The sequence below is a fragment of the Pseudocercospora fijiensis genome (assembly GCF_000340215.1).
Source record: "Pseudocercospora fijiensis CIRAD86 unplaced genomic scaffold MYCFIscaffold_2, whole genome shotgun sequence".
Lineage (NCBI taxonomy): Eukaryota > Fungi > Ascomycota > Dothideomycetes > Mycosphaerellales > Mycosphaerellaceae > Pseudocercospora > Pseudocercospora fijiensis.
Window position 1 is genome coordinate 2,471,357 of NW_006921533.1, and position 22,722 is coordinate 2,494,078.

The 22,722-nt window shown below is 48.0% G+C and overlaps 3 protein-coding genes across 3 annotated transcripts; 1 reads left to right on the top strand and 2 right to left on the bottom strand.

Moving 5' to 3' along the window:
• Window positions 1-3,278: 3,278 nt before the first annotated feature.
• On the bottom strand, window positions 3,279-5,022 carry MYCFIDRAFT_88443 (uncharacterized protein). Its single transcript, XM_007925101.1, has 3 exons — window positions 4,339-5,022; window positions 3,770-4,285; window positions 3,279-3,717 (listed from the first exon to the last, which is right to left on the bottom strand). The coding sequence occupies exons 1-3, from the start codon at window positions 4,517-4,519 to the stop codon at window positions 3,497-3,499; spliced, it is 918 nt and encodes a 305-aa protein (XP_007923292.1). The 5' UTR covers window positions 4,520-5,022; the 3' UTR covers window positions 3,279-3,496.
• Window positions 5,023-5,246: 224 nt separating this feature from the next.
• Window positions 5,247-14,984, top strand: MYCFIDRAFT_206620 (uncharacterized protein; the record flags this gene model as incomplete). The annotated part of the gene is made up of 14 exons (XM_007925102.1): window positions 5,247-5,268; window positions 9,308-9,330; window positions 9,383-9,477; window positions 9,524-9,598; window positions 9,633-9,758; window positions 9,790-9,810; window positions 9,875-10,051; window positions 10,077-10,243; window positions 10,272-10,296; window positions 10,322-10,437; window positions 10,479-10,578; window positions 10,611-10,691; window positions 10,719-10,764; window positions 10,791-14,984. The coding sequence occupies 14 exons, from the start codon at window positions 5,247-5,249 to the stop codon at window positions 14,889-14,891; spliced, it is 5,175 nt and encodes a 1,724-aa protein (XP_007923293.1). The 3' UTR covers window positions 14,892-14,984.
• Window positions 14,943-17,510, bottom strand: MYCFIDRAFT_186276 (glycoside hydrolase family 78 protein; the record flags this gene model as incomplete). Its single annotated transcript, XM_007925103.1, has 3 exons — window positions 14,943-15,204; window positions 15,334-17,269; window positions 17,492-17,510. 3 exons carry the CDS (start codon window positions 17,508-17,510, stop codon window positions 14,943-14,945), a joined length of 2,217 nt encoding a protein of 738 aa, XP_007923294.1.
• Window positions 17,511-22,722: the final 5,212 nt, after the last annotated feature.

The window sequence follows — 22,722 nt, forward strand, 5'->3', positions numbered from 1 at the left end:
TTCCCACGCGCCCTGAGTTCCAGAATGATATACTTTACACTCCAGATCATGAAAGAACGCTCTGTACACCTCAAGTTCGTCGCCCGGTGGGATCATCAAGAACACCGTCCTGATATCGCCGTGAAGGAAGACTTCTCGATCGAGCATTGCAAGATCTTCTCCGACACGTGCTGCATATTTTGGCTTTTCCGAGTCCAGACCGGGCAGCGATGCGATCGAGGTGAAGTCGAGCGCAGAAAGCTGCTGGAAAATGCGAAAGCGAAGAACACACTCGGCTGAAACAGAGGGGCTGTCGTAGTCAACAAACTTCCAGTCCTCAGCGTTGCTTGGATAGATGAGCATCGTTGAACTGTAGCCGTCAGGCCGTGCAATCAAGCCACACGCGTGTAGTCTGCACAGATCCGTAAGAGCATCGACATCTCCAAATGTGTAAGGCGCTATGCCACCAGAAGTGTGCTGAAGCGGGCGTATCTTCTCTTCCCAGAGAAGGTACTCGACATCAGCAGCCATGACCACGCTCTCGACCCGTAAAGTCGGTTCAGTGCCAGCCACCCTTGCCAACCCCTCTGGATCTGATGTCTCTAGCTTGACGTAATCAGAGATTGGATGGTTGTTCGGTGCAAATAGAAGAGATAGCATAGCTTTTACAGTCACTGTAGGCAGCCTTGGTCGACGTTGGATAGAGTCGACTCGTATAGAGCTTTCTTTTGACAGAGAACGGTCATGGTCTTGGTCATTACCAATATGAACAGGTGACAAAGTGTATTGCATAGGTGAGGCGTCCGATAGATGTGATGGTGGCACGTCCGTTGAGACTCTCGCCTGACGCAGCCTTGGGTCGGTCGAAGGTTCTTGTGCAACCGAAACAGCGTCTGTAACGGGTATATGCAGCGGCGCTTTTCCATATGGCGTCACGCTCGCGAAAGCGTCTGTAGGGCGGACACCCAAAGGAATCTCATTAGCGTTGAAGCCATCGTTCTGCCTGGTGCCATTCTTATAACCTCCAGGCGGCGGAGCAACAACGCCGGTGTCGCGATGCGCGAATTTGCACTCCCAGTCTAGCTTCTTGCAAGTCTCATACTTCCAGTAGTAGCAGGTCACAACCTTTGCAGGTGATTGCTCACTAGATTCGCCAGGGTCGTGATGAGGCCGAAGGTCTTTCGCAGCAAACTCCATTTGACCCGGTGGCAAAGCATCTATACCTGTATCGCGGTGGGCATAGCTGCACTGTTCTTCCGGCTTGTTGCAGCCGCCTCTCTTCCAGAAGTAGCAAGTCTTCTGTTTGTTGGCCAGATGTCTGAAATCTACCGGCTTCTCGGCAATGTGCCAATGAGCGAATCTGCAGCTTCTTTCATCGTATAGACAGTTCCCTGCCAACCAGTATCTGCAAGTCTCGATCTGCCATTTGTCGTCCCCCGGGCGTGCCAAGGTTGGTTCTGGAGGTGACGAAGGAGGGCGCTGTTGCGACACTGGTGCCGGTGATCGTCTGAAGTATGCGCTGGGAAACTCACTGGACGTCGAAGAGGCCGGTGGTACAGTTGGACCTGCCAAGTTTGAATTGTGCACAGAAGAAGCGGATTGGGAAATTTGCAGCTGTGGCCGAGTTGAAGTTGTTTTCGGACCGTAGGTGACTGCAGCTGCCGAAGCGCGCCTTCCAGCAGTATCGTTTGGCGGCGCTGTCGAGGTTATTGGATCTGGAGAAGGAGGTGTCACAGTCCTCTGTCTTGCTGCAGGAGGGGGTGTTCTGCGACCATATACCGCCTGGATATTTCCAGACGGATCGACCGGCGTCACCAACTTTGTCGGCGATGCTGATCGCGAAGTCGTTTCAGATATTGCAAGTTTGGGGGCCACGGCCTTTCCAGTCTTCGGATCCAGTACGACAAGGTTCTGAATGTCCGGCGCGGGTTCTGTTGCACGAAATTTCAAGGAGTTGTTTTGGTGTTTTAGATTCCTGAATGCGCTCGGTGCTCCCTCACCTCCAGCTCGCCTCTTTCTCTGCTTTGCGTCTGCATCCCAATTAGACATTATGTTCTTTTTAGAAGTCCTCTTTGCTGTTCCCAAAGACTGCTGTGTGGCGACAGTGCTTGGTGCGCTCTTCCTAGCCGTTGTTGGTATCGTCTTCGTATTCTCTGCTGGTCTCGAAATCGGCATCGTGGCTTGTGGTGCTGGTGTCGGGTTTGCAACAGATGCTGGCCTCTTGATCGTTCGAGCCGGAATTGGCACAGATGCTGTCGCCGATGCTGAACCTTTTATTGGAGATCTCTGCTTCATGCGACTGTTTTCGGATCTGGATGCCAGCTCTTCAGCTAACGAGTCGCCTCCCGAGCTTTCGGCCTCGTCACAACTCTCCTCGCTCGAAGATACTGAATGCCATCGCTGAGCACGACTCCTTTCCAATTTTTGAGCGACGCCTTTCCGTCTGATAGGTGACGAGGCCTTCAAGCGCTTGGCGGGTCTTTCTTGCAGTGGCGTGGATTGCCCAGTAACGCCGACATCTCCCTCATCTTCGTCGTCGGAAGAGACTTGGATGCCTTTCTTCCGCTTTTTAGCTTTGCGACGTCTGCTCTTCTCATCTTTTATAGCCATGTCCTCTTCGACAGCAGCAACATAGTCATCTACATTGAAAGGCTTGGCTTTGCCTTCCCTCACTAATTGTTTACGCTGAGTCCACTCTTCCATAATTTCTTCGCCTTGAATATGGTCAATGGGTTCCCATGTTGCCTGCGAGAGCGGGTAGCCAGCCCATTTAATCAGATATCTCATTACGCCTAGTTTGTATGTTAGCATGTCGAAGTGTACATACTCCATCAGGCTGAGAGTCTCACCATCATCGATGGAGCGCTCTTCGGCAAGAACGTGCTCAACCTCGTACACATCATGCTCCTCACTAAGGGCTGTAGAAGTGGTGTTGACAGAGTCAGTGTCTGACTCGCCTTCGAAAAGTGCCCCCATGCTGTGATCTCGACGGCAGCTACAACGCGCCGGCTCGCGTTTGCCGCCACGTTCTAGTTCATCAGAGCGCTATATGAACGCTCCTATGTTTGATATCAGCTCCGACTGCGAATTGATTGCCGAAACACTTGTTTTGCTGCAGGGTCGCTGAACGAATGTCGATGCGAGTGGAAAGAAGTCGAATTCGAGGTTGAAGCGAACCTGAAGTCACGAAAAGCGGGGCCAAGATCAACAGCGGGCTTGATCACAAGAGCAGAGCCTCAGGAAACGCTGGCTGGTTCGAGAACAGTGGAGGATGTATCGAATCTTACGGAACGAAATTATTCGGTCGAAAAGATTATAGGAACGTTCGGAGGTATCTCATACACGCTATGCACAACATGATTCGTAGACTCGTCAGCGAGTCCAACAAGCACGCTCAACTCGCTCGAACAGTCATCAAGACCATGAGCTACGCATGACAGCGGCGCTGTGGACTGCCAGCTGCCTGATCTGACTTTGCTAAAACACGAAGCATTATCCCGTATTACCCAAAAGGCGCCTAGTTATATGTACTGCCGGCTCCGGTCGCAGGCATTGGCCAGTCGTCTTCCGTTATACTTGACCAGAAGACCCATATCGTCACGACAGCAAGCAATGTGAAGAGTGTCTCAAACAAGCCACCATTGATTTTGCCATCTGTACCGTTGCATATATGCACGCTGATCACGTACTGGAAGATCTGGCCGATCGCGAAAAGCAGAGCAGCTCCAATAAGGAAGTCTGGTCCAAGTCAGCGGAAGCTCGGGAATGCTACACAGTGTCTGTGACTTACACATAGGCCTGATCTCGCCCAAAACCTTCAGAACCAGAACTGCTTCGAGCACGAAGAATACGACCAGGAACACCAGCGGCACCAGTTGATACAGTGTGTACAATGCGTAGGCTTGGTTCGGGTCGCGCAGTGTGTCGTCAAAGTAGCCCGTCCAACTGAAGCCTGTATCGAGTGCAATGTAGCCAGTGCCAATGAATAGTGCAGCAGCAGATCCAAAAATGAGCGCCAGTGAGAGTGGAGTTCCATCATCTATGACCTGATATCCGACTGCACCATTCATCAAGAGAATCCAGGTCGTAGCCACAACCGCTGCGATGTGGACAGCGGAAAAGCCTCTTCGTGTTGCGCCATTAAGCGGAAATCCTCCGACGGTGAATATTTCGCAGATCTCGATTATGATGAAGCCCATGAGGAAGAATTGCATTTCTCTTCTGCCGACCGCCGCCTTCTTCCGTTCGGACCGCCATAGCAGGAATAGCGAAGCCAGTATCGCAATAAAGCAGAGCAGTATCGAGCCTAGGCATATGTTAATCCTCCGTGCCATTGCACGTTGTGACGTCTCCTCTTACCCAAATTCGCAAGGTGTCTGTCGTCTCCGCTCAAGCTAATGCCGGTGAGCTGACATCCATCGAAGTACGGCGGTTGTCCTCCTCTTGCTCGCGACTCCAGAAACAGATTGCATACTGGAATTGTCGCATACCCGCTACCGCTGTCGCGACAAAAGTTGTGCCATTTCCCGTAGTCACCCATCGAGCCGGCTGCTACGTGATCGCAGCTCAATCGGCGGAGAAGGCGCTACAGCGCGCGCTGGTGTGGGCTGTGTGGTGATATGTCGACAGTCGAAAGGCTGCGTGAAAGGCGGGCTCGAGGCTGGTCGCGACGTGGGTCGTGCTTGCTCTCCTCCGAGGCTATTTTAGTATCGAAGATTGGCGACGAATTCGCAATGCAGAAGCGGTGCATGTACACGCTGCTGCTGCCCAAGATTTGCAGGCAGGAACGACGGAAGGTCGAGCAAAGTCGATGAAGTGTCCTGCGTCGTGGATTGAAACCGGTTTGCCCAAGATCAACAGAGGATTAGAATAGCGACTGGGGCGTGCGGCAGAACGTGCGTTGTTCTAAATTTGACCCCACTGCGCTGCGGCAAGCTATAGCAGGTAGTTGCCAGGTACGCTGAGGTTATATGCCTTGCAGTGTGGACGAGGGAGCATTCAAGGCCGTTTGTGCACTTGGGCGAAAGATGGAGGAATCGACACTCGAATCAGCAGCGAATTGTGCGGCTGTCAAACGTCGATACTTCAACTGGAGCGCTGGCTGGCAGGTGGCAGGGACATTGGGCGTGAAATATGAAACGCAACCTGCAGCCAATCGCGGCACTAGGCACCTTGCGCAGTAGGTTTCCGGCCGTTTAGCATATGTAAGAAGCCGCGAATAGCGCCGTTTTAGCGCCGGAAAGTGAATAATATAGATAACGGTCTATATGAGGTTACGCAGGCAATTTGGTAGCGTTTTATAGTAGACTACTTAGTAAGCAACCTCGGTGCTAAGAGGCAGCTAGGGTCGTAGACCTTACTATAATTAGTGCTATAGGTTAGATGTTAATTACTACGCTATACTATAGAAGAATACGACTCGGACGGCTTCTTAACTAACAAGGATATTGTCGCTATCTATAGTAGAATACTAGTAACAACTGCGGCTATATTAGCCTCCGAAGTAGACTATAATCTACTAGATCTAGCGGTACGCCGAGACGGTAAGACTAAGCGTAAATACTAGCATAGACAGGCTCGTAACAATAGGCTATATAAAGCGCTACGAGAATATCTAAAGGACAAGGAATAGTTACTAGAAACATACCCTAAAGCTAACTTCTAAGGTAACTTCCGCTTTACTAAGCAATAGGTATTAGAATTGGCCGATTTGCTAGATATTAGGTCTATTATATTGCCTTACCGTATACGTTGCGACCCTATAATAATACTATATATTATATATAGAAGGCTTAGCAATCCGGGTTATTAAAGGAACCTAAGCTAGACCTTTAGTCGTAGTAAGGGTTGGATTAGTCGTGTATTTAATGCCGCCTATACTTAAATAGTAAGGAGATAGAAGGAGCGATTAGTATAGGACTTTAACCGGCTAAGTAAAGAATACTTATAGCGGATAGCCGTTGCGGTAGCTAGACTAATTAATATAAAGGGTGTCTTTAGTTATATCGATAGCACCTTACGGAAGTGCTATAGGCCGACTTATAACTAGCGGCCGTTCTATAATAGACACAAGCACTTCTATAGCCTTAAATATTAAGGCATTGTTCTTCTAGATAGCATAATATTGCTATATAGTCTAGTACCTAGCTCCTACGGTAATATAACGTTAATAATAGAGAGCAAATTTAACGAGGTATAGAAGTCGTATTTCGAGGTACCTAGACAGCTATAACGACCCTTCGAAGAACAGGTATTCTTATATAGTAACTAGGTATATAATGTAGTCGATAGCGTTATAGGAAGCTAGAAGACCGTAAATAGCGAGTTTCGTAATACTAGCGAGGCTACGGCGGCTAAGGAAATAAGTGCTATATAGCAGTCGGTAGAATAGGGGTTTGCTAAGGTAGTTAATAACTTCGAGTTAATAAAGTACTTCTATAGCCTACGAGTCGAGTTAATGCCGGTCGGAGCTATATATTTAGTCGTAATACTGCTTACTAATTGCCTAACTTGTTATCGTAGAAACAAGATTAGCCGCCTATATAAAACTAGGCCGCCGAGTGTGTATAAGTACCTCGCTAATCTACCGCCGCTACTACTACCTCTAGTAGCTTAACTAGCCGACGGTAACCTTCTACGCTATAGTAGGGATTTTAGAGCGGGTTTCTATATAGGTAAAGAGGCGCTCGATAGCGGTGTTTCGTTTAGATATAGTCGTACGGTCGTACTAGAGCATAAGACTAATAAGATTAAGGTTGTTAATATAATAGATATAGATTAAATAATAATAGAAGATAGTAGAACTGTTGAAAACGGGTATACCCGTACTAGCGCGTAGTATACCGCAAATAATGCTTTACGACCTTAAATATAATAATAACATTACTATTTTTCTAACCTATTACTAGCCCTATAATCTTTAGTATGCGGTGCGTTAAATAATCCAAAAAAGAACGAAAACGACCTATACGTTGTCGCGTAGTAAATCGTAGAAGATTAAAGCCCGCTTACTAAGCGAGTAAAGGTCGGCTTTCCGCCTCACTTCGAGCTATATACTACGATATATACTATATTTCACGCTACCCTCTTAGCGATCGAAAGCGCGTTCTACGACCGAGTTTAAACCCTGCGATTTGTATAGAAAACAACAGTCTTAGCACTCTCGTACTAAACGAGACTGCGATTTCGAAGAGGTAGCTATAAAAGAAGGATACTAACTAAGTAATTACAACATACGATAACAAGATAGACTGTAGTTGCTTTACCCTAATACTAATACTAACCTAATATATTAAATTATCTACGAGAATACCTTATCGTCGAGGGTATTAAGGTCTACGAAGCCGTCGCTATTATCGTCGTTATCTATCGAGTCCGTTTAACTGCCTATAATAATATTATTAGAAGGAAGCTCTATTTAAGACAATAGAAACGGCCTTAATAGCAACGAAGCAGTTATCGTCGCCTATAGGGCTTAAATACTAGATTAGATAGTATTAAGTTAATATACTATCTTTAATTTAACCTCTTTTACCGCCGCGCCTATTACGGCGCTTAAGTCGCCTCCGGCGCTTACAAATCTAGTAGGACTTAGTATATTCGGCGCCTCGCTAGCGGCGCTAATAATAGAGACACTTAAAGACTCGAATAGCGATCTAATTCTACGTCTTAAGCTACAGCCTTTAGCTAGTATCCTTAGTATATTAAACATAGGCGATAGTACCTCTTTAAGTATAGCTCCTTAAGCCTACGACCCTCTCTAAAGCTGTTTAGACTCGAAGTCTAAGCGACGACGCTTAGTAAGCTAAGCAGTATTACTATCGGCCGTACTTAGCGTAGATAAGTCGATAACTTCTACTCTCTAGATAGGCGTTATTAGAGCTACCGCTAGAGCCGCTGCTAGAGCCGCCGCTAGAGCCGCTGCTAGAGTCTAGTTATTGCGCTAAGACAGCGTCGATAGCATAGCGTTACGTATATTCTTAGTAGGGTAGTTAAATGCCCTTAATTCCTTAGTATTTAATACCTTCTTACGCTATATCTTATCTAGTCGAAATAGTGTCTCTATAGCCTAGTTAAGAAGCTAGTCTTAAAGAGTCTCTGCAACAACTATACCGGAAGCCGCTTCTAACGGTCTTCTAGCAACAACTCGGCGCTTAATTATAGCCCGATAAGCCCTTACTAGATTACCGAGTGTTAGCTTACTTGTCGGCTAACTAGCAAGAATAATAGCCTTAAAGCTATTATTCTACTTACGCACCTTGCTAGTTACTCGTTTATAGGCTGTTATAGCACTAACCTTAGTAAGGGTAAGCTCGCCGTCCGAAGAGACATAGCTATTGCTATTAACTCGGATATTGCTATACTCCTTAGCGACAGAAGTAGCAATAATCTCGTCTTAAGAAGGTCTAGAGTTAACTAAGGTTTAGCTATTAGTTTGACTGTCGGATAGAGCGCTAATTAGTATAGTAACTAGCGCTAGAATTAGCGTAGAAACAGACGCCGTAACTAGCGTAGAAACTAGCTAGATTAGCGTAGAAACTAGCTAGATTAGCGTTAAAACAGGCCCTTAAGATAGCGTAGAAACAGACTTAATTAGTATAGAAATAGGCCTATTAACTAGACTAGCTGCTAAGTAATAGGTTAGACTGTATAGTACTAGTTAACTATAATAGTTACGGAAGGTAGCAAGTAGTATATATAGACCTAAGCGAGGGTATAGATCGCTCCGCGAGAAGTCGAAACCTAGATTAAGGAGGGTAGTAATACTAGGCAGGGTGTGTGTTAGGGTTACTAGAGCCGCTATAATGCTTAGAAGGGCTAGTTTGCTAACAAACACGGTAGTCTAGGCATCTATAGTGCTCTTAGAAGCCTAATATATACCTCTCTCGAGGTACGGACTAGTTCTAATTATAATTACTCTCTACCGAGGTCTCCGTAGCTGTTCCTATAACAGCTCTTAGAGTAATTGTATATAGGCTACTAGACCTATATAACCCTTAGCAGCCGCCTAGCGACCTTTATCTACCTCTTACTAGACTTACCGTCTTTATATATATATATAAGGAGTATATAGTAGCTAGTAGGTAATAGCTACTATACTAGAAAACTAAATTTAATAGAAGGCGGAGACAGGGTTTAAGCTATTTAGCTAAGGATTTAGCACACTCCTTTACTTAACTACTAACGGCCTAGCGCAGGGTCTAATTAGCGTATTTTCCTTTATATAAGGGTATACGGTTGACTATACGAGCTCGTGCAGTTACCCGTGCTTTTATTCACTTAATCCTTTACGTACGGATAACTGCACGGAGCTTATTCACATGTTGAGGCGCTAAGGGGTGCCACTGCCGCGTGCACGGAGCGCAACTGCCCTTCTAAACCTACTGCGCAAGGTGCCTACTAGAAGCAAGGGCGGCAAGCTGCATCGAACGGGAAAGATTCTGCTGCTACCTACCCTGGAGGCTGCATTCTGCTGCCATTCATTGTTCAAGTGATGATGTGACGACGACGCGGTCGGTATACGGATCATCTGGCCATCATCAAGGACGATATTTTGGTGGCTGCACGGAGAGAGAGAGAGGCCTGGCATACCCATGGTTGAGTCGAGTCTAAATAATGCGTGCCGAGCCCGACCACACAAATCTTGTGACAAGATCCCGGACCGTCACCTCATGCTCAGACGGAACGCCAGGCACAGAGTTCCTGAAATGTGGGCACAGCGACATCGTTCACCCGACATCTCTGGGCATCCTCGGAAGCCAGGTGCGTATGATTTTCGAGTGGCATTAGAGCCGCCTTGCATGACCAAAGAATGTCAGTGCCACGTCGATTGTCAATTCGGGCTATAGACTGACTTGGTCGATCGATAACGCAATCTGTTTTGTGATTTTGACAGAAGAAGCCAATTTGCAGGAAATATGATGGTGATAGCTGTCCTGACTCGGTGGAACCCTGATCGTCACAGAGTCGAACGGTCCCGCAGAAAGCCCTTCTTATCGGCGCTAACGTATGTGGGAAGTGTAAGCAGTGGCTTCATACATGTAAGAAGTCTACAGAGGGTTCGCATCACGAAGTGCAGAACAAACAATGATCTTGAGGGTGGTCCAGAATCCCTTGGTCGCTCATCCGCCATGGGCCAGAGCATCATATGATAGATTTTCGTCATATAGCTCCTGCATCTCGCGACTTGGGACGTCTCTGGCCAGGCCATCACTACTCGGTAGCCGAGTGTCCAGAATTCGCAGCAGGCTGAAGCAGTCGGCAAGTGGTATGCAGCCAATGCGATGTTGAAGCTGCAATTCGTGTACGAAAGGTGGAGTGATTGATGGCCATCGTTGTCCAGGCCTTCAGCGTTCGAGAGGAACAGGTGTTCAGGCCTGGAGAAGGATGTTCTCCCGCTCGCGGGAATCATCGAGACACGTTCTGAGCCATCGATTCTGGGTGCGCGAAGAGTCTACAGTGCAGGGGAGACTAGACCGAGTCGGACTACTGCCTTGAAGAGGGGAATCGTATCCATGAAGTGCTGGTACAGTGCGCCCGGTATCAGGACCTGTGTTGTCACTCGCCTCGCCTTGTCTTCCATCTTGTGGTGACAAACTCGTGAGAGCAATGCTGTCATCTTTGCGCTCGAGCATGCAATACAGGGTTTTGGCGTGGTCGCGGTATGTGCTGTGGCTTCGACGGCATCGAGTCCAAATCAGTACGGAGCATCAGTGTGCCTGACCGCAGCGAGCGATGAGTATGGAATTTGGAAGTGAGAGTCGAGAGGAGGAAGAGAAGACACACGTGATGTGATTGACATGGCTTGGCAGGGTCGGCGTAGACGTTCGCCGCGCGGTGATGTAGCGCTGAAGATACGTGGGACTTTTTGGATTCGCCTTCCTCCTTCCTCTTCCGCTTCTCGACCGCCATCATGTATGCTGCCAGCGCGACTCGGTAACTGCAGAAATATAGCGCTGACTATGGCACGCAGGGCGAAAGCGCTCGTCGATAACCCGACGATCAAATCGGCGTCACTACATAATCCCATACCCTTCTTCTTCCACGCTTACATCTGGCCTTTCGCCATCCTCTGGCCCATTTTCTTCAGCTTCTATCTCTCTCAAGAGAGCTACGATCAGTATATTCAGGGTCAAGAATGGACATTCGTCTTCTCGGGTAGTATTTTCTGCCTGCAGTCGCTGATATGGTTGATGACATTCTGGAACGTCAACATTCGCGCCTGGTTCACTGCGACTTCTGCAAAGAGCGTGCGAGACGCTGGCTTGATCAAGGTCATACCCGAGGAAAATGCTGGTGCCAGTGAGATTTGTACGATTGAGAAGGAGCGAGTCTCAGGCAGGGAGAATATCAGCTTTTTGTTCCAGAAGAGACGATTCCTATACGATGAACAGAAGGGAACTTTCGCGCCGCTGTCATATGGTATCGATCAAGACCCGAAGCCAACGATCGGCACATATCAGCAATCAAAAGGCCTCGAGAAGGCCGACGAAATCGAAAGATTGCAACAGTACTACGGCAAGAACGTCTTCGATATCCCAGTGCCAACATTCACCGAACTCTTCAAAGAGCATGCCGTTGCGCCCTTCTTCGTCTTCCAGATATTCTGTGTGGGGTTGTGGATGCTGGACGAGTACTGGTACTACAGCTTGTTCACGCTTTTCATGCTGGTGGTCTTCGAAAGCACTGTGGTCTGGCAACGGCAGCGGACTTTGACCGAATTTCGTGGCATGAGCATTAAGCCATACGATGTTTGGGTGTACAGGCAAAAGAAATGGATTGAAGCCAAGAGCGACGAATTGCTCCCGGGTGACCTGGTGTCTGTAAGCCGGACAAAAGAGGACAGCGGTGTTGCTTGCGATATGCTCCTCGTCGAGGGCAGCGCGATTGTCAACGAAGCCATGCTTTCGGGCGAGAGTACACCTGTTTTGAAGGACTCAATTCAGCTCCGGCCTTCGGATGCCAGATTAGAACCTGAAGGCCTGGACAAGAATGCCTTCCTTTGGGGTGGTACAAAGGTTCTGCAAGTCCAACACGGCACCGCTTCATCAGATGCACTAGAGACCGTGCCCCAGGTTCTTTCTGGAATACCTCCAGCTCCAGACAAAGGCGCGTTGGCCATCGTTATCAAGACTGGATTCGAGACCAACCAAGGTGCCCTCGTCCGTACCATGATATACTCCACTGAGCGTGTCAGCGCCAATAATGTCGAGGCCCTACTATTCATCTTATTCTTGACTGTCTTCGCCATTGTCGCATCGTGGTATGTCTGGGAAGAAGGTGTCAAGCAAGATCGCAAGAGATCAAAACTCCTCCTGGATTGTGTACTCATCATCACGTCTGTCGTCCCTCCGGAGCTGCCCATGGAGCTGAGTCTGGCTGTAAACACTAGTCTGGCAGCATTGAGCAAGTACGCCATCTTTTGCACCGAACCATTCCGGATACCTTTTGCTGGCCGCGTGGACGTAGCTTGTTTTGACAAGACGGGCACTCTTACAGGCGAGGACTTGGTTGTCGAGGGTATCGCCGGCCTCTTTCTTCGAGAGAAAGATGCCAGGGTTAAGACAGAAGCAGATGGTGCGCACAGCCAGCTCACGAAGATCACTGACACGGCTTTGGAGACTACCTTGACATTGGCCACCGCTCATGCGCTTGTGAAGCTGGAAGAGGGCGATGTTGTAGGAGAACCCATGGAGAAGGCCACACTCCAGTCTCTTGGCTGGACTCTTGGCAAGAACGATACTCTCGCTGCAAAAGTTGGCACACACAAGAGAGGTGCTTCTGCATCAGACATTGTTCAAATCCGTCGCCGATTCCAATTCTCGTCTGCTTTGAAGAGGCAGAGCACCGTCGCCACTGCTATCACGACCGATCGCCAGACCGGTCAAAAGAAGAAAGGCACATTCGTTGGTGTCAAAGGCGCCCCAGAAACAATTCGTAAAATGCTTGTTGATGTGCCGCCCAAGTACGAGGAGACTTTCAAGTACTTCAGTAGAAATGGCGCACGTGTTCTCGCTCTCGGCTACAAGTGGATTTCCACGACTGACGAGATTCCGCAAAAGAGAGTCAACGACCTGAAGCGAGAAGAGGTGGAAAGCGAGTTGCATTTCTCAGGCTTTTTGGTGCTTCAGTGCCCGCTCAAGGAAGATGCAATCAAAGCTGTGCGCATGCTCAATGAGAGCAGTCATCGCGTGGTCATGATCACTGGAGATAATCCTCTGACTGCTGTACACGTTGCACGCCAGGTGGAAATCGTCGACCGCGATGTCTTGATTTTGGACGCTCCTGAGAACGACGACAGTGGGGAGAAGCTTGTGTGGAGGAGCGTTGATGATAAAGTTAACATTCCTGTCGATACGAGCAAGCCTCTCGACCCAGAGATCATCAAGAACAAGGATCTTTGCGTGACCGGCTACGGCCTGTCCAAGTTCAAGGACTCTGCAGCTCTACCTTCACTGCTTCGTTATACATGGGTGTATGCTCGTGTCTCGCCGAAGCAGAAGGAAGAGATTCTTTTGGGACTCAAGGACCAAGGTTACACCACGCTCATGGCAGGAGATGGCACGAATGATGTTGGTGCTCTCAAGCAAGCGCACGTTGGTGTGGCTCTTCTGAACGGCAGCAAGGAGGACATGGACAAAATCGCCAAGAACTTCCGCGAGACTAAGATGAAGGAGCTATATGAGAAGCAGAAAGCCATGATGAATCGCTTCAACCAGCCCGACCCACCTGTGCCGCCAGCCATTGCTCATCTCTATCCTCCCGGACCAAAGAATCCTCACTATGAGAAGGCAATGGAACGCGAGAATTCTGCAAAGGCGCAGCTTGAAGCTCAAAAGGCAGCAGCTGAAGACGGGTCTGCCAATGGCGATGTCGGCAAGTACACTCCACCTCCACAAGCCGTGCAAGAAATTGCACGATCTAACGGACCAAAATCACCGCAAGAACAGAAGAAGGAGCGCGCACAGAATGCTGCCAGCCAGATGGCAGAGAAGTTGTCTATGTCGATGCTTGAGGACGAGCTGAACGCCGACGAGCCACCTACCATCAAGCTCGGTGACGCCTCCGTCGCCGCGCCATTCACCAGCAAACTCGCCAATGTCGTTGCTATTCCCAATATCATCCGACAAGGCCGCTGCACACTCGTGGCGACTATCCAGATGTACAAGATCTTGGCCCTGAACTGTTTGATCAGTGCTTACAGCTTGTCCGTGCTCTATCTCGACGGCATTAAGTTCGGAGATGGTCAAGTCACCATCAGTGGTATGCTCATGAGCGTGTGCTTCTTGAGCATCTCACGCGCCAAGTCTGTCGAGCAGCTTTCAAAAGAGCGACCGCAGAGCAACATCTGGAACTGGTACATCATTCCATCCGTGCTCGCGCAGTTCGCAGTACACATTGTGACGCTGGTCTACATCTCTAACGTCGTGCACCGCTTCGAGCCGAAGAAGGATCGCAGTCAGGTCGATCTCGAGGGCGACTTCGAACCGTCTCTCCTCAACTCTGCCATCTACCTCCTTCAGCTCATCCAACAGATCTCCACATTCGCCATCAACTACCAAGGCCGTCCGTTCCGAGAGTCGATCAAGGAGAACAAGGGCATGTACTGGGGCATCGTCCTTGTTTCTGCTGTCGCGTTCTCCTGCGCGACAGAATTCGTACCTGAGATCAACGAGAAGCTGAAGCTGACACCTTTCACCCTGGAATTCAAGGTGCAAATGGTATCTGTCATGATTGTTGACTACATTGGATGCTGGACTGTGGAGAAAGTCCTCAAAGCGTTGTTTAGTGACATCAAGGCCAAGGACATCGCCGTTCGAAGACCAGATCAGCTTGAGCGAGAGGAGAAGCGACGACAGGCTGAGAAAGAAGCAGAGGACAGAAAGAAGGAGATTGAAGCCGGGAAGGCGTAAATCACTATTAGATCACCTGCATCAGAAAGCTGTACAGAAGGTACTCTGCGCCTACGTGCGCCAGCCACGTATTCTGAGTTGTGTTTCACGATCATGTAGCTCAATCTTCCCACTCTTCCCATCATGCTCTACATAAGCCCCATCTGGTAATACCAAAACCCCATACGTCCCATTTTTCGGCACAGAAACTGACACAATCGCACACTCCCCATCAATCTCCCACTTCGCTTCTATCTTCCCATACGGCGTCACAACAGTCCCATTCACCTCCGTCAACCCCAGCACACCCAACATCGGTTCGAATTTCCACGTCCTGAATCCAGGACTCATAGCCTGCACACCGAGAACATATTCTGGCAACACATACGTCGGTCCCGCGCCCCAAGGATGTGCCAGAGAAGTGGTGAGGTTGATGCCAGGTTTTCCATCAGGAAATAGATACTCCCAGCTCGCTCCCGAGTTGTATTCGGGCTGTGTGACCATTTTAGACCAGAAGTCGTCTAAGAAAGATTTTGCGATGGTGTGATTTGAGGACTTGGTTTTGAGAAGGGCTTCGAGTGTGAATCCTCCTATGTTTGGTGAGAGCTGGGTGGTAGGCGAATCTGCATCGGAAGAGGAGGACTTATAGCCGCAGTCTAGACGTAAAGAAGAGAGATGCGAAAGGGAAGATGTAGCTTGGGTGTCGTTCGCTGCGCCGGAAAGGATGGACCAGGCGATTCCGGCTTGGGAGAAGTTTGTTGGTGATGAGATGTCGAGGGAGTAGACTTCGAGATCTGGGTTCCACAGGTGTGAATTGAGGGCTTGGGTTAAATTTTTGGAGACTTGGGATAAGAGGAGCGCAGCTGATGTGTCGTTGTAGGCTTCAGCGAGAGGGATTAGAGATTTGTATGCATAGGCTGCGAGACCTGTTACTGCGCTGCCGTTGACTGGACCTAGGAAGTAGTAGGCGTTCTCACCGGCCATGAGGCCGGAGTATGGATCGATGTATGCGAGTCGAGCGTTGAATAGGTCTTTGATACCGTTCCAATGCTTTGAAAGGCCTTGGCTGTCACCTGTGCTCCAGAAGTAGTGTCCGATTGCAGCAAGGAAAAGGTCTTGGTAGTCGATTAGGCCTGCGTACTGGTAGATGAATGCGTTTGAGTACTCTGGTCGTGAGCCCATGCCGGCACTTATTGGCACGAAGCCTTTGTAGGGAGATTCTTTACGCTGAAAGCTCATCACAAAATCGATGCTACCCAAGACGTAGTCCCATCTTGCAGTTGATGAGCCAAGGACGCGAGTCGTGTGGTAAAAGTCACCAGCCCAGACGAGGCGGTCTCGCTTTGCTCCGTCAAGACACACTGAGGAGTCTAGCGCGGCCACACCATACTCCGCGAGAACAGACTCGTCAGTCATTGGGTTGTTGTATAGATTCGTACCATTTTCAGCAGTGACGATCACATCTTTGAAGTATGCAGCTTGTCCATTCCATGGCCCGAAACCCCAAGTGCCATCAGTGACTCGAGTAGGCGCGAGGAGAGATGAGGCACTCAGTATCTTTGCTTCAGAGTTTGCCACAAATGCCACAGATACGCCATCAATCGCCACCGAAAAGCCATCAGACGTTATGGTAGTGCTGATGTTGTACCATGTATCTTCAACCATGGTGGTACTGATCGGGAAGTAATGATTCCCTCCGGTCTCGAGTGTAGACTGATTGACGATCGAATATCCGTAGTTGTAGACCAACGTGTTGGGCGGGAGCAGCGTGCTGTCCGTGTTTATGAAGACAGCATCGTCTGGGTAATTCGATGTGAGATAAAATAGCGAGCCATATGGCGCTATGCTGCTGGCTACTCGCCACCCTGTGCCACCTCTGACGATCTTGGTTGAGAACGATAGCGTGTAGTTTCCGAAAGTAGTGCCTTTGCCCGACTGGGCTGTTTGTTGACCGAGCACGTAGGCACCATCGGTTGTAATCTGCCAAGTCGAGGGCGCATTTCCGGCATCGACACAAGCAGCCTGTACGACTCTGGCTCCGAGATCCCATATCTTGTTGTATATTGAGTTTGAGGTCTGCAGCTGTCCGGCCACATGAGCAGGAGGAATGTTCTCAGAAGTCAACTTAAGGCCAAGCGTTCGGAAGGTAATTGTGGTGTTCGTTAGAAGCTCGACAGTCTGCCATCTTTGGCCTCCTTGGATCAGAGGCCACTCAAAGCGACCTGGCTCAGTAAGATTGAATGTCTCGGTACGGAACGAGCTCGATAGGCCATTGCTGAACGTCCATGGACCGTCGCTATACGCATTGTCGAACGCTGTGAAGTCCTCGGCATACTTCACCTCGATTTGCGTCGATGCTGAGATGTCCTCGACGTCAAAGAACGGAAAGCCAGCCACTTCTGAACCGTAGTCGATCGTCAGGGTTGGGGACGAGTTGTTGAGCGTTATTGGGTGCCGGCCATATTGCAAAGGGGTGTCGAGGCTATAGGCAGCGCCCAAGCTGTAAGATGCTGGAAGCACATCGCCGTAATCGACGAATCTAAGCTTTCTATCAGCATGAGGCAGTGGTGAGCGTGAACTGGAGATGGCATACCCAGAAGCAAGTGCAGGTATTAGCAGACTCAGTATGATGCCGGCCATAATGTGCAAAATTCTTCGGTGGTGTTACTTTGTATGTAGTCAGACTGGAATCCTCTTGCTGTGCTCGAACTATTCTACAATGCCGAACCTCAATAATCCCGGACATCGCCACGCTACACATGTAAGGCACCGTGCATCATCCCGTGGTCTTTAGATGTGGGCACGACGACTGCACTCCGCAGACCAGTGCATCATATGCAGCGACAAGCCGTCCAGGGCTGTTCTCATCCGGCATCTAAAACATCGGAGTGAAAGTGGTAAGACGCTGTACGTGCAGCACAGTAGCCGTTCGGCCCAAGATGTCCCGAGGCCTCAGTGCGGCCACGCAGGGATACAGCAATCCCAACCACCGAAATAACCGGCCTGACTACCGATCTGACCAATCGGATAGAGCCGTGGTGGTCCGTGCGGAGGTTAGTGCGCGCGCTTAGGCTTAAACAAGCTCGACTTCCCGAAAGCAACCCCTATCCCCTTCCCCTACTATAGTAGCTTCTACTAACGTTAGCCTATTTAGAATCTAATCCTAGTCTATTTAAACTCGGTTCTACTATATACTATAAGTAAGAATACGAAACAACTAGTAAGTCTCTTTTCTATTCTATTACTATTTATTTCTAATTGCTTTTAAGGCTTTAATATATTTAGATTAGTTATACTAGATAATAGTATATTAGGCGACGAGTAAATTCCTATACTTAGCGAGGTTATCTATTACGTTACTTCGAGTAAGAATAACGTCGTATATTTAGTATTATAGCTATAGTAGGAGCCTAAGAGGCTAAGCCTATACCTATACCTATCTCTATAATACTAGGGGAGGGGGGATACTATTAGGGAACCCTAATTCGTAGCTAATTCGTAACCTTCTTAATAGCGCCCTATATCCGATTCGTAAGGCTTAGCGTACTATAAAAACTCTTTATTTAGTCCCTTTCTTTCGAGTTCTTTTATTACGATATAACACTATTATATATACGATAGTAGGTAGCGGTTACTATCGACCGCTATAGTCGCTATTACTACTAATAGTAGGACTATTATATAGATAGCTTGCCTCGTAGTACCTTAGAGAATATATTAACTTTTATACCGTATAACCGTTATAATACCTTCGTACTATAACCGTATGCCTAGTAACTTAGTAGCTTCGCTTAATACTTAGTTAGCTTCTATACTAACTACTAGTCCTCTACCCGAATCGACCCTAGTCGTTATAGCTACGACGAGAATCGACGCGATTAGCTACAAGTCCTACCGATCTTCTGCCGATTACTACGATTTAACTCCTACCTATTACGACGGTACCTATTCGATTTACTACCCTTCCGTACTATACTCTACCGACGCGCGAGCGCTTTATCGGCGATCCTATTAGTACTCCGAGGAGATAGTAGTAGTAGTTTCTACCTTTAGTAGCAATTGCCTATTATACCTAGGCCTAGGGGTAGCCGCTTTCCCTAGGAGGACCTACCCCGATAAGCTACGCTCCTCCGCCTTTAGTCGGTTCTCCGTTATTGTCCTCTATTAGGAGACTATCTCGCCTCTACCCTCTTACTAATAGTTTACCCGCTTACCGTAGCTCCTTCGGACTCGCTTCTAACTCCGGTAGAAGCCTCGAAATTAGCTAAGCTAGCGGTTCAACCGCTGCCCTAGTACTATAATCTCGGATTGCTAGATATAGAGCCCTATATCCTACGTATCTGTTCCTATATTTAGAACTACGTCGATTATAGCGAGAACTTCGCGACCTAGCTTAGGGCAAAGCACGGCCGAATCGACTTGCTTGCCTTATACGTTCTGCACTATTACCCGCTCGTAAGAAATCCGCCGCCTCTATAAGCTAAAATCGAGGAACTCTACCTAAACGCCCTTAACGGTTACAACTTCTTAGAGTAGTAGGTAGTAGATAAAGGAATTCTAACTAAATCGGTTAAGGAGCTTAAAGCCGCGCTCCTAATAGTGCGCGATTTACGCTATTACCGTTAATCCTATTCGGATATCTATCTACTACCTGTAGTAGAGTAGCGCCTACTAGCCCGACTAGCTTAAGTTCTACCGTAGCCTACGATTTCGCCTATTACTACGGTAGAAACAACCGTACCGCCGGAATAGCGTCCCGGTTCGCCTAATAGCTCGCTTAAATCGGTTTTCCTATAGAGGCTACTTAAGCTACGATACCTAGCGGACGAGAATTCTTAGAAGCTAAGAGGGCCTCTACCTAAGACTTCCTCTAAGGAACCGTTAACTAGGCCTTCCGATCTATCGACGTCGCTGTTTTAGGACATCGGTCGCAGCTAATTGCCTCTAATAAACGACGGCCTCGCCGACCTATAGGCTAACGAGCCGCGTAGTCGTTTCTAATATCGTACCCTAGTAGATGCCTTATAGATAACTGAGGAGATCGATAGGGCGAATATCGCTATATAATAAAACCGTTAGCGTCGTAATTATCTTCGCGAATTAGCTAGACGGAGAGGAGTCTATCTTAACGAAGTCGTATTAGACTTTCTAATAGAATAGGCGATTTTACCGCTATTAGCTACGCGTAAGCTAAGTCCGCCCTAGCCGAACCTAGGCTAATACGATTACTAGTAGAGAGTAGACGTATATATAAATGCCTATAGGCATAGCTGCTTACGTCGGGGCGGCTTTACGCTAGGCGATCCGCCTAGTAATCTACCTAGTAATCCTCCTAGCAACCCTACCGGTAACCCTCCTAGCAATTCGTCGGCCTATTTACTACTACTACTAGCTAGTAACTTCGATCCGGGCGATCCCTCTTGCGAGCCGGCGTAGGATTAGCCTTTGCCTTTTCCGCTATTAGACTTATAGAGTCTGCTACGGGAAGGTAAGAAGTAACGCTAGAAGTACCGTTAGTATAGAGATAATCCGAGTAAGGATAGATCCTTATTAGATAGTAAGGATTCGGACGACTCCGATTAATCCTCGTCGGATAACGATAGCTCCTTAGACGCTAGTTATTATAGACACGTCCGCCGTCGTAGATACCGTTAGTATTATTAGGACTACGTCGCGGAATCGCCTGTTTCTAAAGCGAGTTATATCTAGGGGTATTACGCCTGCCTCTAGTAACTATAGTTCGATCCGGCGTATCTTAGGTTCTTCGATCCTCTACTTAGCGTTACGGATTATAGCGAGGGAGACTACGCCTTAGTCGGGAACAAGATAATATACCGTTCGGTATACGCTTTTATCGAAGCGGCTAAGGATTATACTTATATCGTAGGGCGAGAGACAGTTCGTCTTAACCTCTCTCTTTGCTTTTAAAAGGTAGCGCTTAGTTAGTATTATAGTTACCTTTCTAGCTATAACCGAGTAAAGCTCCGTAGCGGATACGGTCTAAAGCGCTAGGAACGTTGTCTTAGTAAGAAATAGAAGGTCCCTCCGATAAAGGCGATAGATCTCCTTAATAAGTAACGCTACGACTAGTAGGATATCGCTTTAGGGCGTTTAGTAACGGATTTTATTATTAAGACGGTATGACTCGCTAAGGATACTAGTATATAGAAATCGAACCGGCTCTTAGAAGCTTATCGTCGAATAGATCCGCGCCTCTAATTAAACATAGACAAGCTAAATCGTCGTATAAAGGTCGATAAGTAGGTTATATACTACGAGAAGCAGGTATTAATCTAGGAGTATATACTTTCGTCCTCGTCTAATCGTCGCCTAGACGCTACGACTAGGAACAATAGCCGCGCTAGTAAGGCTACCTAGTAGAACCGATACGAAGGGAACGCCTCTTATACCCTAGCGAGCTTCGCTCTAGTAAGAGCGTCCTCTAACTACTAGAACCGCGATATCGACCGACTAAACCTACTACGCCTTACTAACGCCTATTAGCAGAATCGCCTACCTAACGCCCCTTAGTAGAATCGCCTACTACTAGTAGGAAATAGTAAAGAACTGTCGAAGGATAGTAGCCCTACCTTCCTCCTAAAAGACCTAAAGCGAGTCGATTCGCGCCTATTTAATCGATAGGATAGAAAGCGCAACGATCGAGCTCGTAAGTAGGCTAACTTTGCCGATAATAGTAAGAGAGTAGGCGATACTATAAATAATACTAACTAAGCCGACGACGGCTATTAGGAGGATAGTTAGGAGAATAATAGGAGAACCGACGCAGATAATTATAGCTATTTTAGTAACGCTAGAGAAGACGCCGACTACTTTACCGACTCTTACGACTCCGATCCGGGCTTAGGAGCTTACTTTATAAGCGTAGGCAATCGCTCGCTATTAGCGTTAAACTCGGTACTATAGGCTAAAGCGTCCCTACTAGCGGCGATCTAACTATTTGCCTCTACGAAGCACGCTTATAAGGTCTAGAGGCGGCGATTTAAGTTAGGTAACCTTCTATACTAGTATGTTTGTAATAAGTATATAGAGGCGACGACGCCTTCTACTATTATCGAACGCATATCGGCAAACCCGGAAGTAATTTAGTCGAAGGCGCCTCCGTTAGCTTAGTAAGGTTACGTATTCTAGAATTAGCAATATATAACTTTCCCCCTTCGGTTATTACTATCCGGTATATCTGTCTAGGTCTGCCTAGATACTAGCTATACGCTTACTATTACGGAAAAAGACTTCGTTTTAAGCTATTGCCCGGACGTAGAGGTACGTAAGCTACGCGAACCGATCGAAATCGGCGGCATCGCCGGCGTATATCGCTCCGGGGAATACGTCGTATTAGACATGTTTGTCCTAGTAGCGAAGACGGACGGTGCAGTCTCCCTAGTACGAATAACTTGTAAGGTTTACCTAGTTCCTAAACTAAAGGCAAAAATCCTAGTCGATATAGATACGATTGCTCTAGAGGGAATAAAGATCGATATTCCTATACGGACGGTTACTATAGCTAGTTAGGACAACGCCCGCTTTAAAGTAGCCGTTAAGCGTAAGAAAGGGAAGTCGGTTTAGCGCCTCGTAAGGCTAGCGAAGGACGTAACATTAGCGCCGCGTACGGTCGCCCTCGCGCTAGTTAAGTATAGCGGTAACCTCCCTAAGGGCCGGGATTTTATTCTAGACGCCGGTTTCTTAGTCTAGCTAACTAGTAATATATAGGGATTGTCGTTACAAGCTCCGCCTTTAGTAACGGCGTATAATTAGGTCGTAGACGCTAATTTTTCTTATATATATATTCGTAACGATGCGACTACTCTAGTAACGATTCGAGCTAGATAGCTGC